Source organism: Phaethon aethereus, assembly GCF_964289735.1.
Source record: "Phaethon aethereus genome assembly, chromosome: 4".
NCBI lineage: Eukaryota > Metazoa > Chordata > Aves > Phaethontiformes > Phaethontidae > Phaethon > Phaethon aethereus.
This window is the reverse complement of record NC_138578.1, coordinates 35,456,436-35,469,042: the sequence shown is the minus strand read 5'-3', so window position 1 is coordinate 35,469,042 and position 12,607 is coordinate 35,456,436. Positions and strand designations below refer to the sequence as shown.

At 55.3% G+C, this 12,607-nt stretch overlaps 2 protein-coding genes across 2 annotated transcripts; both read left to right on the top strand.

Moving 5' to 3' along the window:
- Positions 1-3,141: 3,141 nt before the first annotated feature.
- Positions 3,142-3,604, top strand: LOC309404610 (ribonuclease CL2-like; the record flags this gene model as incomplete). Its single annotated transcript, XM_081999119.1, has 1 exon — positions 3,142-3,604. The coding sequence occupies exon 1, from the start codon at positions 3,173-3,175 to the stop codon at positions 3,602-3,604; it is 432 nt and encodes a 143-aa protein (XP_081855245.1). The 5' UTR covers positions 3,142-3,172.
- A 5,290-nt stretch (positions 3,605-8,894) lies between these two features.
- Positions 8,895-10,943, top strand: MBOAT4 (membrane bound ghrelin O-acyltransferase MBOAT4; the record flags this gene model as incomplete). The annotated part of the gene is made up of 3 exons (XM_081998962.1): positions 8,895-9,013; positions 9,564-9,779; positions 10,037-10,943. The coding sequence occupies 3 exons, from the start codon at positions 8,895-8,897 to the stop codon at positions 10,941-10,943; spliced, it is 1,242 nt and encodes a 413-aa protein (XP_081855088.1).
- Between the last annotated feature and the right edge of the window lie 1,664 nt (positions 10,944-12,607).

Sequence of the window (12,607 nt, the reverse complement as noted above, 5' to 3'; positions counted from 1 at the left end):
CATCACAGTCAACCTGGGCAGCCACAGGCCTATGACGTAAGATTTACTCGCTATCTATGATTTACTTGAGACATTAAGGTTTACTCACTATCTATATTCTTCTTCTACGTTATTAAAGCTTTTCTTCTCTTAAGCCATTTGTTACGGGGCCTTTCTTGCTGAGATCCAGAAAAAGCCCTGTACTGCCTCTCGCTCTTGGCCTCACCCCACCGCCCCACCACACAACATCCTGTGCCCCTTCGGAGCTCCATTCTGGGGCACCCCAATCTCTTCCGTGTGCCCTACAGTGCACCCCTGGGTCTCCAGGAAGCCAGCAAAGCCCTTGTCCCCCCGGAGCTTGCAGAGTGCTGCCCCATGGCCCCTTGGTTGAACACATGAGTACTCAGCAGCAGCACAGCACTGGGGATGGGAGATGGCTGAGCAGGGCAGCTGTCCTGGCTATCAAGCTTGTGCAGATATAGGGCTCCAGTGGGCAGAGCACCCTGGGATGGGGTTTGCTGCTCTGGCTCTCCTCAAACAGAGCAACAGCCCAAAAGGCAGGTGCTACCTCCTGCAGGTTCTGTGCAGCCAGTAGCCCACGGCTCGCAGGTTAAATCTGGACAGGGACTTTTCCTCTGGAGGCCTCAGGTTGAGGATGGTCAGGGCAGAGACCAAGGGATGGTGGTCATTCTCCAACGGCTGAAGGGCTGAGAGAGAAAGAAAGAGCATGGAGATCAAACCTCTGTGTCTGCAGAGGCCCCAGGCATCCTCTCCAGCCAGCACCAGCCCACCCAGCCCTTCCCACACTATGAGGAAGCTGGGGCATCAAGGGGCTGACTAGAAGTTGCTGGTCTGGGTTTGCCCCACGTGCCTCGACTGATTCCTCCTCTCCCCTCCGCACAGGGATGCAGAGCCCGCCTTGCCTGGGGCAGGGCACGCTGCCCTCACTAACCCATGCAGACAGCCTGCAGCTCCTGGCCCTGATGCCTCCTGTGCTGCACAGTGAGCCCTAGGCACAGGCAGCCAGTCACCCCTGCACTCCCTGGCAGTGCAGCCCTGCCTGGCCATGACAGCCTGACCACCCGCCTGCCTCCCTGCGGGCCAGGCTGACTCCGGGGTGGCACAGGATGGCAGCCAAGGGGAGTGCATGGGGCAGGAGGAGGCTTCCATCAGCCCACCTGCGTGGGCAGGGATGGGTGAGGGAGATGCGGTGCCCTGGCCAGCGCTGGGCAGTCAGGACTTCCCTGGGGCAAGACGGGACCACAGGGACCAAGGATGCCTGAGGGTCCTCCAAGTAGGTACCTGTACCATGGCAGCTAGAGACAGCACTGGGATGCAGGGCTGATGCAGACCCTTGCCAGGCATCCAGGCTTGTTCCTCTCCTGGGGACACCATCCCCTTCCCACCCACACCAGGACAGTTGAAGTCAGAGTGTGGCCAGGTGGTGGTGATAAGAGCGCCCATCCTGCTCCCATGCTCAGCAGGAGCAGGGTGTTTTCAGCCTCAGAGAGTCAGCAAGGGGGCTGTGCTGATCTTCCATGTCTGTGAGGTTTTGGCCAGGTGCCTGAGCTGCTCCCACTGCAGGGGCTGTGTGACTTTGAGGAGAATTTCTTGAGAGGCCCACAGAGCCACAGAGATGCCACCACAGCCCAGGGAAGGGCACTCTCCACCTTCACTGTGACCAGTCTTAGACCTTTTCTAGCTCTTTTGAGGAATGTGGTGCCCAGGACTGAGCCTACCCCAGGCTGAAGGACATGGTGGGCCTGGGACAGACATGGGGAGCCGCTCTGTGCTGCACTTGGGGACAAGCAGGTCAAGTCTGACAGTGACACACAAAGAGTGCATCTTAGCAGCCCATGGCCCTAGTGCTGAGGCCCACTCATGGAGTGTCAGCATCTGGTGTCATTGAATGACTGGTGGGGTCAAACTTGGTTGCTCCTGTGGAAGAAGGGCAGCTGAGGGCTCCTGCTCACTTTCTCCCTCATCTACCGTTTGCCACTTCCCATCACAGTCTCTATCATGTCTTTGAAGAGGAGGATGGAGACCACTTGCACCTGGTGACAGCCTCTCCTGGGCACTGTGTGCCCCTCCCTCTGGAGGGGACACGCTCTCCTTGGGGCTCCATCAGGTTCTCCCTGATGGTTGGGGGAAAGGGGTGGGGTTTTGCTAGGCTCAGGGTGGTTCCTGGCTCTTTGCTTGTCTCTGCCTCAGTGGAGTGGCTGGGCACACAGGAGGTAACGGTGGGGCAAAATGCATCCTGGCACTTCCCAGGGGTACGAACTTGCCTGCAAAGGGGCACGGGGGAAGGGACACATAGCTCCTGAAGCAATGGGGGGCAGCCATGGACACACCACGTTGTCCAAGAGGGGCAGGATGTCTGTCAGCTGCCCCAGAGGTGATGCTGACACCCCCCCAGGAACTAGCTATCTTGCCCTGCCACCCAAGGGGACCCAGGTGTCCTGCCCTCCATGGGACACGTGGCCGAGGCCAGAACGCATGGTCCAAGGCAACATTGGCAGGGGACAGCTGAGGGGATGTGCGCAGCCAGTCACGTGGTTCGTTAATGACTACCTAATGACCTTGGGGGGCCGTGAGGGAGAGCGGGGCCTCCTGGACGCCTGGCTCCCCACACATATCCACTGGACCTTGCTCTTTGCCCTGGCCCTCCTCCTGGCTCCTTGCCCATTGGGCCCAGCTGGGGCCAGTATAAAAGAGGCGTGGAGGAGTGGGAGGGATCCTGGAGACACCCGAGGCCATAAGGGAAACTGAGGCACACACACAGGTGCGGGTGAGGGATGCGTAGATGACCAGAGCGTCTGCAGGAGGGGACTGTGAGGAACCCAAGCATCCAGCGGGGGAGGGAGGATATGTAGGGGATCCAGCTGTTGGGGCAGGGGGTGGATGTACAGGGGACCCAGGGGTGCAGGGGGGTTGTTCCATAGGGGACCCAGGCTTCTGGGCAGTGCAGAACTTAGGGGACCCAGGTGTCCATGGGGTGTTCTGTAGGGGACCCAAGCATCAAGGTGGGATCCACAGATGGCCAAGTGTCCGGAGGGGGTCCCCATGCATTTAGAGGGGATTTGTAAGGGATCCAGGTGTCTGGGAGGGGGAATCTGTAGAGCGTCCAGGGTGGGGTTTCCAGTTGGGGGCCCTGAAGTCCAGATGGCCCTGACGCCACTTTCCACAGGTGCCCATGGCGGGCTGGGGACTATGCATGGCCCTGCTGCTGGCAGCGCTGGCAGGGGCAGAGGGCGAGAGCCGCTATGAGAAGTTCCTGCGGCAGCACGTGGACCACCCCCGGACATCCACGCTCGCGGTGCACCGCTACTGCGAGACCATGCTGGCGCGCCGGCGGGTGACGGCCCCAGGGCGGCCCTGCAAGCCCTCCAACACCTTTGTGCACGCGCCGGCCCAGGAGCTGGTGGCTGCCTGTGCCCAGGCGCCTGACGCGGTGGGGCTCCACAGCACCCCAACAGCCATGGGCCTCACAGCCTGCCGCCTGCGGGGGGGGGACACCCGGCCCCCTTGCGCCTACCGGGCCCGGCAGCTCCAGCACCACGTGCGTGTCGCCTGCCTTGACGGGCTGCCCGTGCACCTTGCTGGCACCCACGCGCCCCCGCAGTGAGGCTTGACGTGGCGGGGCTGTAGGTGGGGACTTGGATTGTCTGTCCCACTGGGGGCTCCGTTAGGGCCTGCAATAAAGGAGGTGACACAGGCCTGGGCTCCGGCATCAGCTTCTGGGGGGACTCTGCGATCCTACCCCTCCCCTCACTGGGTGCCCCTGAGCTCCCTTAGGTGGCCACAACCCTGTCCAAGGTGTACCTGCCCCCCCGCCACGTGCCTCATAAACCCCTGGGTTTTCCCAACCTCCTGGGTGTCCCATAGCCCCCTAGGGTGCCTCTGGACCTCCCCTGTGCCCCATAGAGTCCCCTTTCCTGAGTGCTCCACAGCTCCCCTGGGTGACCCATAACCCCCCAGGGTCACCCTGATCCCCTGGATGTGCACCCAGCTCTCTTCCCCGGTATCCTGACCCTTTGGGTGTCACACTGCTTTCCTGGCTGCCCCATAGCTCCTGCAGGGTCTCCCAACCTCCCATGTGCCTCATAACCCCCTGCGTACCCCCAGCTTTCCCCATGCCTGCCCCATAAACCCTCATGTGCCCCACAGTCCCCTCTCCCACATGCCTCTGACCCCATCTGGGGCCTCTCTGGGGCTGAGGCTGCTCTTGGGCCCCCTTGGCACCCCGATGGAGCTGAGCACTGTCTGGGGCCACACACAGCCCTGAACCACCACCTCACGCACACTGAGCACACACAAAAACACAACACACGCGTACACAGAACACACATAAAACATGCACTGTGCACACAACACACAGACACACACCACACTCGCAACACAAAAAACACACACAACACACCCTGCTCCTACACACATCACTCATACACAACACAAACACACCTCCGCCCGTACACAAGCACACGCACACAACACACACACTACATACACACAAGTAATTTCTTGGGTTTGGATGGGATTTCATGTGTTTCAGCTTATGTTCATCAGCTCTTGTCTGGTCACTGGGCACTACTAAGAAGAGCACAGCTCACTTATCTTCATTCCTCCCCATCAGTATTTATCAGTACACTGATAAGTTCCCCCTGCCTGAGCCTTCTCTTTCTCAGGCTGAACAATCCCAGCTCTCTCAGCCTTCCCTTTTATCAGAGATGCTCCAGTCCCTTCATCATCATCAGCCCTTTGCTGATGCTCTCTCCAGTATGTTCATGTCTCTCTGGTGCTGGGGACTCCATCACTGGATCCAGCATTCCAGGTGTGTCTCAGTAGTGCTGAGCAGAAGAGCAGGATCACCTTCCTCCACCTCCTGGCAACACTGCCTAGTGCAGCCCAGCATGCTGGGAGTCCTCCTTGCTCTGGTCCTATTGCCAAGGGAGCCCTGAGGACTCTGATGGAAGTGCTGACATCCAGGTGCTGTGCTGCTGTGAAAAGGCAGCCTGAACACATTCAGAAATTGTAGCTGAGGAGGAAAAGAAGCACAGCAAATGGTCTTCTTGATCCTTTTCAATTGCTCCCTGTCCAAGTTGTCTCTTCCTCGTGTGCCTTGAATAACTCAGATGCTCCTTTTCTGGAATTCAGCAGAAAGGCACTTGGAGGCCCCTCCATGGACTGGTGAGCTCCAGCTCTCAGCCCTGCCCCAGTGAGGTGAGCTCTGCTCCCTGTACACTAGAGGGGAACTGGGGTATTTCAAGGGAGTTTGGGGCATTCCTGGCCTGGGAACTTCCAGCAGATTCAATTCTCCACCCTGGTCCCTCCTGGCCATGGGAGGAGCTGAGTGGGCTGACCCTCTCAGGAGGGAATGCCTGGGGTCTCTGCAAGTACAGGGATTTCATCTCTGCTCTGTTTGTTTCTATCTTGGCTCTTCAAGGTTTGGAGGAGGACTCCAGCCTCTCCATCTGTTCTCTGGCAGCTCAGATCATCCTGACACTGAGAGAGAAAAATATCACCACTGTGATTTACCCTACAAGCCTTGCACTACAGGCTTTGAAGAGCATGGGAGAGGTGGCACCCATCTTGGGGAGATAGCTCTGAGCAGCAGTTCCAGAGCAGCAATGCCAGTTCTGGGATGCCCTGCACACTGGGGCTACCTGAGTGTGCTGGAAAGTCTGGGTTGTTCCTGGCATCTCCCTTTTGCCTGCAGGGCAGCTCCACCCCACCAGCACATCATCCCATCCCATCCCATCCCATCCCATCATTGTGCTGTTGGTTCACCCCTCTGCTGTGTTTTCCCCTAAGAAGCAACTCTGCTTCTACAGTATATGTTAGTGTCTGTTCTTTATGAAGGCTAAAGGGAAAAAAACCCTCATCCACAAAGGAATCAGGATCAATCTGAGGGTGTTAGGACATCCACTCTTTCCAGCAGCCAGTGGCAATGCAGATCATACCCGGGTACTTTCTCTCTGAGGCAAAGCACCAGTTGACCTGCTGGCTTTGTAGCAAGGATCAGAAAAGCTGTAGCTGCTCCTGCCATCTCCAAAAGGAGATGCAAGGACAAGAACTGTCTTTCTGTGGGGCTTGCATATCATGTGGAAGGGGATGGAAGGGGAAGAGCATGCAGCCCTAGACCTATTTTCCCTATCACTGGCTACTGTGCATGGTCCTTGGAGCTGCATACCTCTTGTCTCAGGAGCTGTGTGGTGAGGTTGAGGGGAACCAGCACAGGGGATGGTCTCCAGTGATGTCAGTCCCTACCTTTTTTGTAAGCCCCCTTTAAGTACTGGAAGGCTGCAATAAGCCTTTTCCAGGCTGAACAACCCCAACTCTCTCAGCCTTTCCTCACAGGAGAGGTGTTCCATCCCTCTGGTCCTTTTTGTGGCCTCTTCTGGACCCACTCCAACAGGTCCGTGTCTTTCCTGTGCTGAGGGCTCCAGAGCTGGATACAGGACTCCAGGTGGGGTCTCAGCAGAGCGGAGTAGAGGGGCAGAATCACCTCCCTTGACCTGCTGGCCATGCTGCTTTTGATGCAGCCCAGGATACGGTTGGCCTTCTGGGCTGCGAGTGCACATTGCCAGCTCATGTCCAGTTTTTCACCCACCAGTTCCTCCAAGTCCTTCTTGGCAGGGCTGCTCTTGATCCCTTCATCCCCCCAGCCTGTGTTGATACCAGGAGTTGCCCCGACCCAAGGCAACCAGGACTCTGCACTTTGCCTTGTTGAACCTCATGTTCAGGCTTCCTGAACCCTATTTAATGGCTTTCCTTCCCATTTATGTACTTTTCTCTGGAGAAAAGAAAAATTGTGTCAGTCTGACTTTTTCTTTAAAATAACTTTTTTTGCTTTCAGTGTATGTCTTTCACTTTGCAGTGCGTCCTGCAGCAGATCAGTATAGGCTACATTACAATAGGCAACCAAAATTCTTCCCAAAACAGCACTATATTCCTCCAAGAAAGCAACTATGAACTTTCTGGATGCTAGCCCAAAGCTAGTATGAGACTCATATCTGCATGATTTTCATGCCCAGAGTTTGCTTTGACAGTGGTCAGCCTGCTCTTCTCACCTGCTGTATTACCAAACAATTAATTTCTTAGCCAGGAACCGGGCTGTTGCTTGGTTGGTACATGCAAATGAAGCAAATAAAACTCGTTCACGTGCTTGACTATGGCTCACATGCTTGCTCTAAGATCACACTTCGACCACCCAGCTTCTGATGGTATAAAATTAGAGGCGTGAGCAGTGTGTTAACATTTCCAATGCTACTGTGGAAATTCGTTTCTGCTTCTTGAAAAGCAATGGCATTTTTGCAGAACCATAGCAGTGAGTTGCTAAAGAAGGCACTGCAAAGACCTTCAAAAACATTTACTCGGGAAAGTCAATATCGGGCTCCATGGATTCAGCAGAATGAGTCCCGTGAAACCAGGCTATTGCGGCATGCCATGCATGCCAAAATTGACATGGAAAAAAACTTCTCTTCAGTGCTATCCCTTGCTATTAAAATATACCCTGCACAAATACAGCAAAATACAGACGGTTTCTCTGCAGCTTTTGCTCTAATAACTTTTTCCATGGGGTTTTGGTCCGCCACCTTCTTATAAACAAATAACTCATGCAAACAATGTGATAAGCTTTCTAACATCATGATAGCTTGAAAAGCTCAGTGAAGAGTAGAAGCATTCAAAAAAGTCAGACAATGTATTTTTTAAATAAAATTTTCCTTTTTAATGAGCACAGTTCTTTCTGTAACTTTAGGTACCAATTTTGCTCTTTTTATTGAAAAACAGACCTATCTAAATATTTTGAACCATTCATCAAAGAAAGGGTAAAACCTTACTTCTTCTACCCCTCCAGTATATTATTTTTTTTCTTCCAGGAAGAAATTACAGGGTATTCCTCTTTGTATTCACACTGTTCATATGCCTAAAATAAAGCAGGTATCAAATGAGTTTAAAAAAAAAAATCCATGAGCTTTCAGTTTGAATTTGTCTGCTTTTTCTTAGCTGTATCTCATGAAGAATAGTCAAGTCCTGTAGACTGGTTTTCTAGGGCTTTTTTGTCTGTTCAACATGAAATACTGCTGCTGGCATTGTGACAGCAAGAGCAACTGGCTTCACGTTACCCTAGAGATGACTCTGCAAATCACATTTCAAGTCTGGCCCAAAAGAGGACCTTTTGCTTTCTCATATAGCACATTTTTGAATGAATGCACAGTTTAAACAGTTTAACTGTGGTGACTAATTTCTACCATCACAAGTATCTTTTTTTTTTTTTTACTTTATTTACGTGAAGAAAATTTGTTTGAAGAGAATAGAGCTATTCCTTTATCTCTGGTAAATTAAAAGGCCCTGTAACTTGGTCTAAGTGACGGGGCTGAGGGGCTCACCATCCCTTGTCACTGAGAAGTGGCAGAAACCATCCTCTCCTTTCTGTAACCAGGGGTTTAAATCCCCATCACTACCCCATAACAAGTGAGACGGGAAAAAGCCACAGCTTTTTGTGAAGGACTGAGCTGAGAGGAAGCAAAGAGAAAGGACCAAGACTCTGGGAGTACCTGGGGATTTTGCTCTGAGGTGCCTCCCAGCACAGCACGTGTGGCAGCTCAGAGAGGCTCTTATCTCGGCAGCTCGCTCTCCCTGTCTTCGAAGTATGTGGTAATGGCCCAGGCGTCTCTCAGAGCAAATAACCAACCCCGACTTTTTCCACCTACACACAAACCTTGGGACAGAGGTGCTTGAAGGAATCAGCACTGACGAATGCAAAAAACATGCTCCTCTTCCTGCAGATACCTCTGTTTCCTTGGGTCTGTTCTGTTTTTTGAGGTCTTGCCAGGTATAAAGAGGAGCCACAGCAGCCCTTGCCTCAGGCCTTTCCCCAGGCATCAGAGGCAGCTGAAGAAGCAAGGTGCTCGATGCGCTGGGCAGACCTGCTTGTCCTTCTCCCTGCAGCCCCGTACCGACTGGCAGCTTTCCCCTTTGCTGCTCTCTTCCACCACCTCTGTGCTTCAGGACGCCTCTCTTTGACTGCCCGGTACGTGGTTGTCACCCTTGCTGCTGCGCCAAGGGCAAGTCATGCCTGTGGATGCTTTCTGGGGGCTCTCCTGGCCAGAGGTGCAGCGGGATGTATGATAGTAAGTCCCTGCTGACTCGGGTATGGACGTCTGTATGGCTTAGATGTGAGCTGTCCCCAGTCCCTCCTCTCTGCAGTGGGGCCAGATCAAGGTCATTAAGGACAAAACAGCCAGGCCAGACACTCCAGTGTGGTGAGAGGTGGGTTTAGGGGTGTACCAGGATGAGCACATGGGCAAGGGGAGCAGGGCAGGGAATGGGGATTATCTCCGGAGTGACTAGGATGGGGGCCAGGTGGTGCCAGCAGTATCTGCCCTAGTTACGCCCCCATTCCTGCTTGCAGCCACAATGGCCCTGGTGATCCCTCAGCCCCATGAGAGGCCAAGAGGCAGACTACAGAGGGACTGTGGAGGCTGCAGGAACAAGGCTAAGCCCCACTATCGGCATCCTGGCAGGAGTTTCAAGCCCCATTTTCCACAAAAGGCAGCCAAAGGGCATCTGGTCTCTTCTAGATACATATTCCTCCTCGCTGGAGGATGTCTTCTTGCGGCCACAGCCATGGACAGCTATGCTGTGTTGCTCCTCATCCCTGCAGCTGGCTCTGTGCTCATCCTCCTCTCCGTCAGCCCAGCTCGTGCGCACACCTGGGTCTTTGCCCTCCAGATGTCCTGGCAGACACTCTGCCACCTGGGTCTGAGCAGCCAGGATCTGGACCCACAGGATGCCAGGTAACCCCTCGGTGGGCTGGGGGCTCTCCTGGTCATTTTGTGAGGGTGGAGGGCTCCCTGGGCCACACTGGCTCCCTGTTTCACAGCTGGCAGTCTCCCCTCGGGCTCCGGCACCACCCCCACGCATGGGTGACTCTGTGGGCATGGCAGTGCTCTGGGGACGTGGGACAGCACATCCCCCGTGTGCGGCCTTGCACCTGTGCCTCCAACTCTCCCTTCGAGGGACTCAGCAGCTCTCGGGTGCCTTCTCCTTCCAGGCCAGCCATTGCCCTCTCTGCCATCATGCTGCTCACCCAGAAGGCTACGTCTCTGGCCCTGGACATCCACGAAGGGCTCGTGCCGCTCCAGCTGGGCGAGGGGGTTTTGCAGCGTGCGCTGCCCCTCTGCAGCTACCTGCTCTTTTTTCCAGCCCTCCTCGGAGGTCCCCTGTGCTCCTTCAGAAGGTTTCGGGCCCAGGCTGAGTCCCGCCGTGCTGTCCCCGGCCCGCTGAGGGCTGCCGGCCAGCGGTGCCTCTGCGCGCTGGCCTTGCAGGGGCTGCGCGCGGGCCTGGCCGGAGGGCTGGCCGGCCGGCAGGGCTGCGCCGGCCTGGGCTGCCTGCCCCATGTCTGGGCGCGGGCCCTGCTCCTCAGGCTGGCCTACTATTTGCACTGGGTGCTGGATGAGGCCCTCCTCGAGGCGGCGGGCTTCGGGCTGGAGGCGGGCCAGGGAGACCTTTCCGTCCATGACCTGTGGACACTGGAGACAACGCACCGCGTGGCCGTCTTCGCCCGAACCTGGAACAAGAGCACGTCCCGCTGGCTGAGGAGACTCATCTTCCAGCGCTGCCCAGCCCAGCCGCTCCTAGCCACCTTTGCCTTCTCCGCCTGGTGGCACGGCCTCCGGCCCGGGCAGGTCTTTGGTTTCCTGTGCTGGGCTGTCATGGTGGAGGCTGATTACCGCATCCACCCCTTCCTCAGCAGCTGGGCCACCTGCCAGGGTGTAAAGCTCTTCTACCGTGGCACAACCTGGGTCTTCACACAGCTCATCATCGCCTACATCCTGGTGGCTGTGGAGACCGAGAGCTTCTCCATGCTCTGCCTACTCTGGACTTCCTGCAACAGCATCCTTCCTCTCTCCTACGGCCTCATGCTGCTGCTGCTTGCCAAGAAGCCGAAGCAGAACTGAGCCTCTCCTGGGCTAACTTGCACGGCCGGTGGGGCACAACCCTGCACACATGAGCACACAGGGTGAGAAGTGCTATTGGCCAAGCGATCCCATATAACAGCATCTCCGGAGAACCAGGGTGGCTTTTACTCCTGGGATATGCCCCAGCTTTGGGGGATGCTCTGAAGCAGGGAGGCAAGGTCACCAGACCACTGGGCAAGAGGGCTTCTAGCAGCACTGCCTGCCTAGTGTTTGTCTTGGGCCTTTGGGTCTCACTCAGTCTCATCTCATGTAGGAGGAACACCACCTCCCCACCAGACTCACCTGTGCTACAAATGCGCCATTTGGCAACTGTGTCCAGCTCCTGGGAATCTGTCCTCCATGGCGATAGCAGGCACTGGCAGAGAGCTGCCTTGCCACCTTTCTTGTGCGCATGGACCACTGGGAGCCTGGGCACAGGGAGAGGGGCTGGCAGTCTGCCTGGGGGCAGCACAAGACAAGAAACACACCTTTCCTCACCCAGCAGTACTACTGAGATGCATGGGTCTGTGGTGCTCCTCCAGCAGTTGCTCCTCAGCACTGTCCCTGTGGCATGTGGACCCCAAACTGTGTTCTCAATTAGACGACTCCTGCAATACCCGCCCCTCAGCAAGTGGATGACATGCTTGGCCCCCCAGGTGCAGGGTCAGCTGTGTCCCCTGCCACATGAGGAAGAGGGATGATCCATCCCCTCCACCATTCTTGCAGAGGATCCTGGGCACAAGGGCAAGAATGCCTGCTAGGAAAAGGGGAGCTACTGGCCATGGTGTGCTGAGGACAGCACAAGCAAGGGGGAGTAAGCCAGCAAAGTCCTTGGACTCAGCTGTGGCATTCAACCAAGGCTTAGGCGTCGCTTTCCCCACAAAGATACACAGCAGAAACCCTAAAGCACTTCTCCAGTTCACGCATTGGCCTAGGACCCAAAGGCCTAGGACTGTTTAGGCTGGAGAAGAAGCACGAGCTACCATAGGGGAAGTTGTCAGGAAAGCATGGAGACAAGAGTTTCTGTTTATATGAGAGCAAGAAACCACCGACCAAATCTCAAAATAACATAGCTGAAAATGCTACATGACTATTGTTGGCCTCTGGTCTGCTGGGCATGCTGCTGCAGGGTACCAGGACCAACACCAGAACCAGTCTCGAGTGCCCAAACTCCAGGGAGAGCATTTTGATCAGGTTAACATCCCATGCTGTGCAGGCCCTGTGCCAATACTTGTATCGGTGTTTGTCACTAAACTGAAACCCAGCATGCAAAATGCAAAAAACCCCTTGTTTTATGTCGGTTGGATGGATGTTTGGCTACTTCTTGAGTCCTGTTGAGTACCCAACCCAAGCCTTGCAAGCCACTTGCTCCACATACAATCTCCCCGTTTCCAGCAGAGCTTGGATTTATCATGGCCAGGCCCTGTTTCCTTCAGTGCTGCCCTGCAGAGCTGCCTCCAACTTATTCCCTATATCCATGCTTAGAAACTGAGTCATCTCTCCATCTAATCTCTGAAAATATGCTGGGCTCCTTCAGACAGGTTCTCCAGTTGTTTCATCACTGTGCTGGCCCGTGTTGAGACCACATGCAGCATGCCAAGGACAGACTTTCCAGGGCAATGTATCCAGGATGGTCCACGGGACAGTGGTTTCCAAGCCAGAAG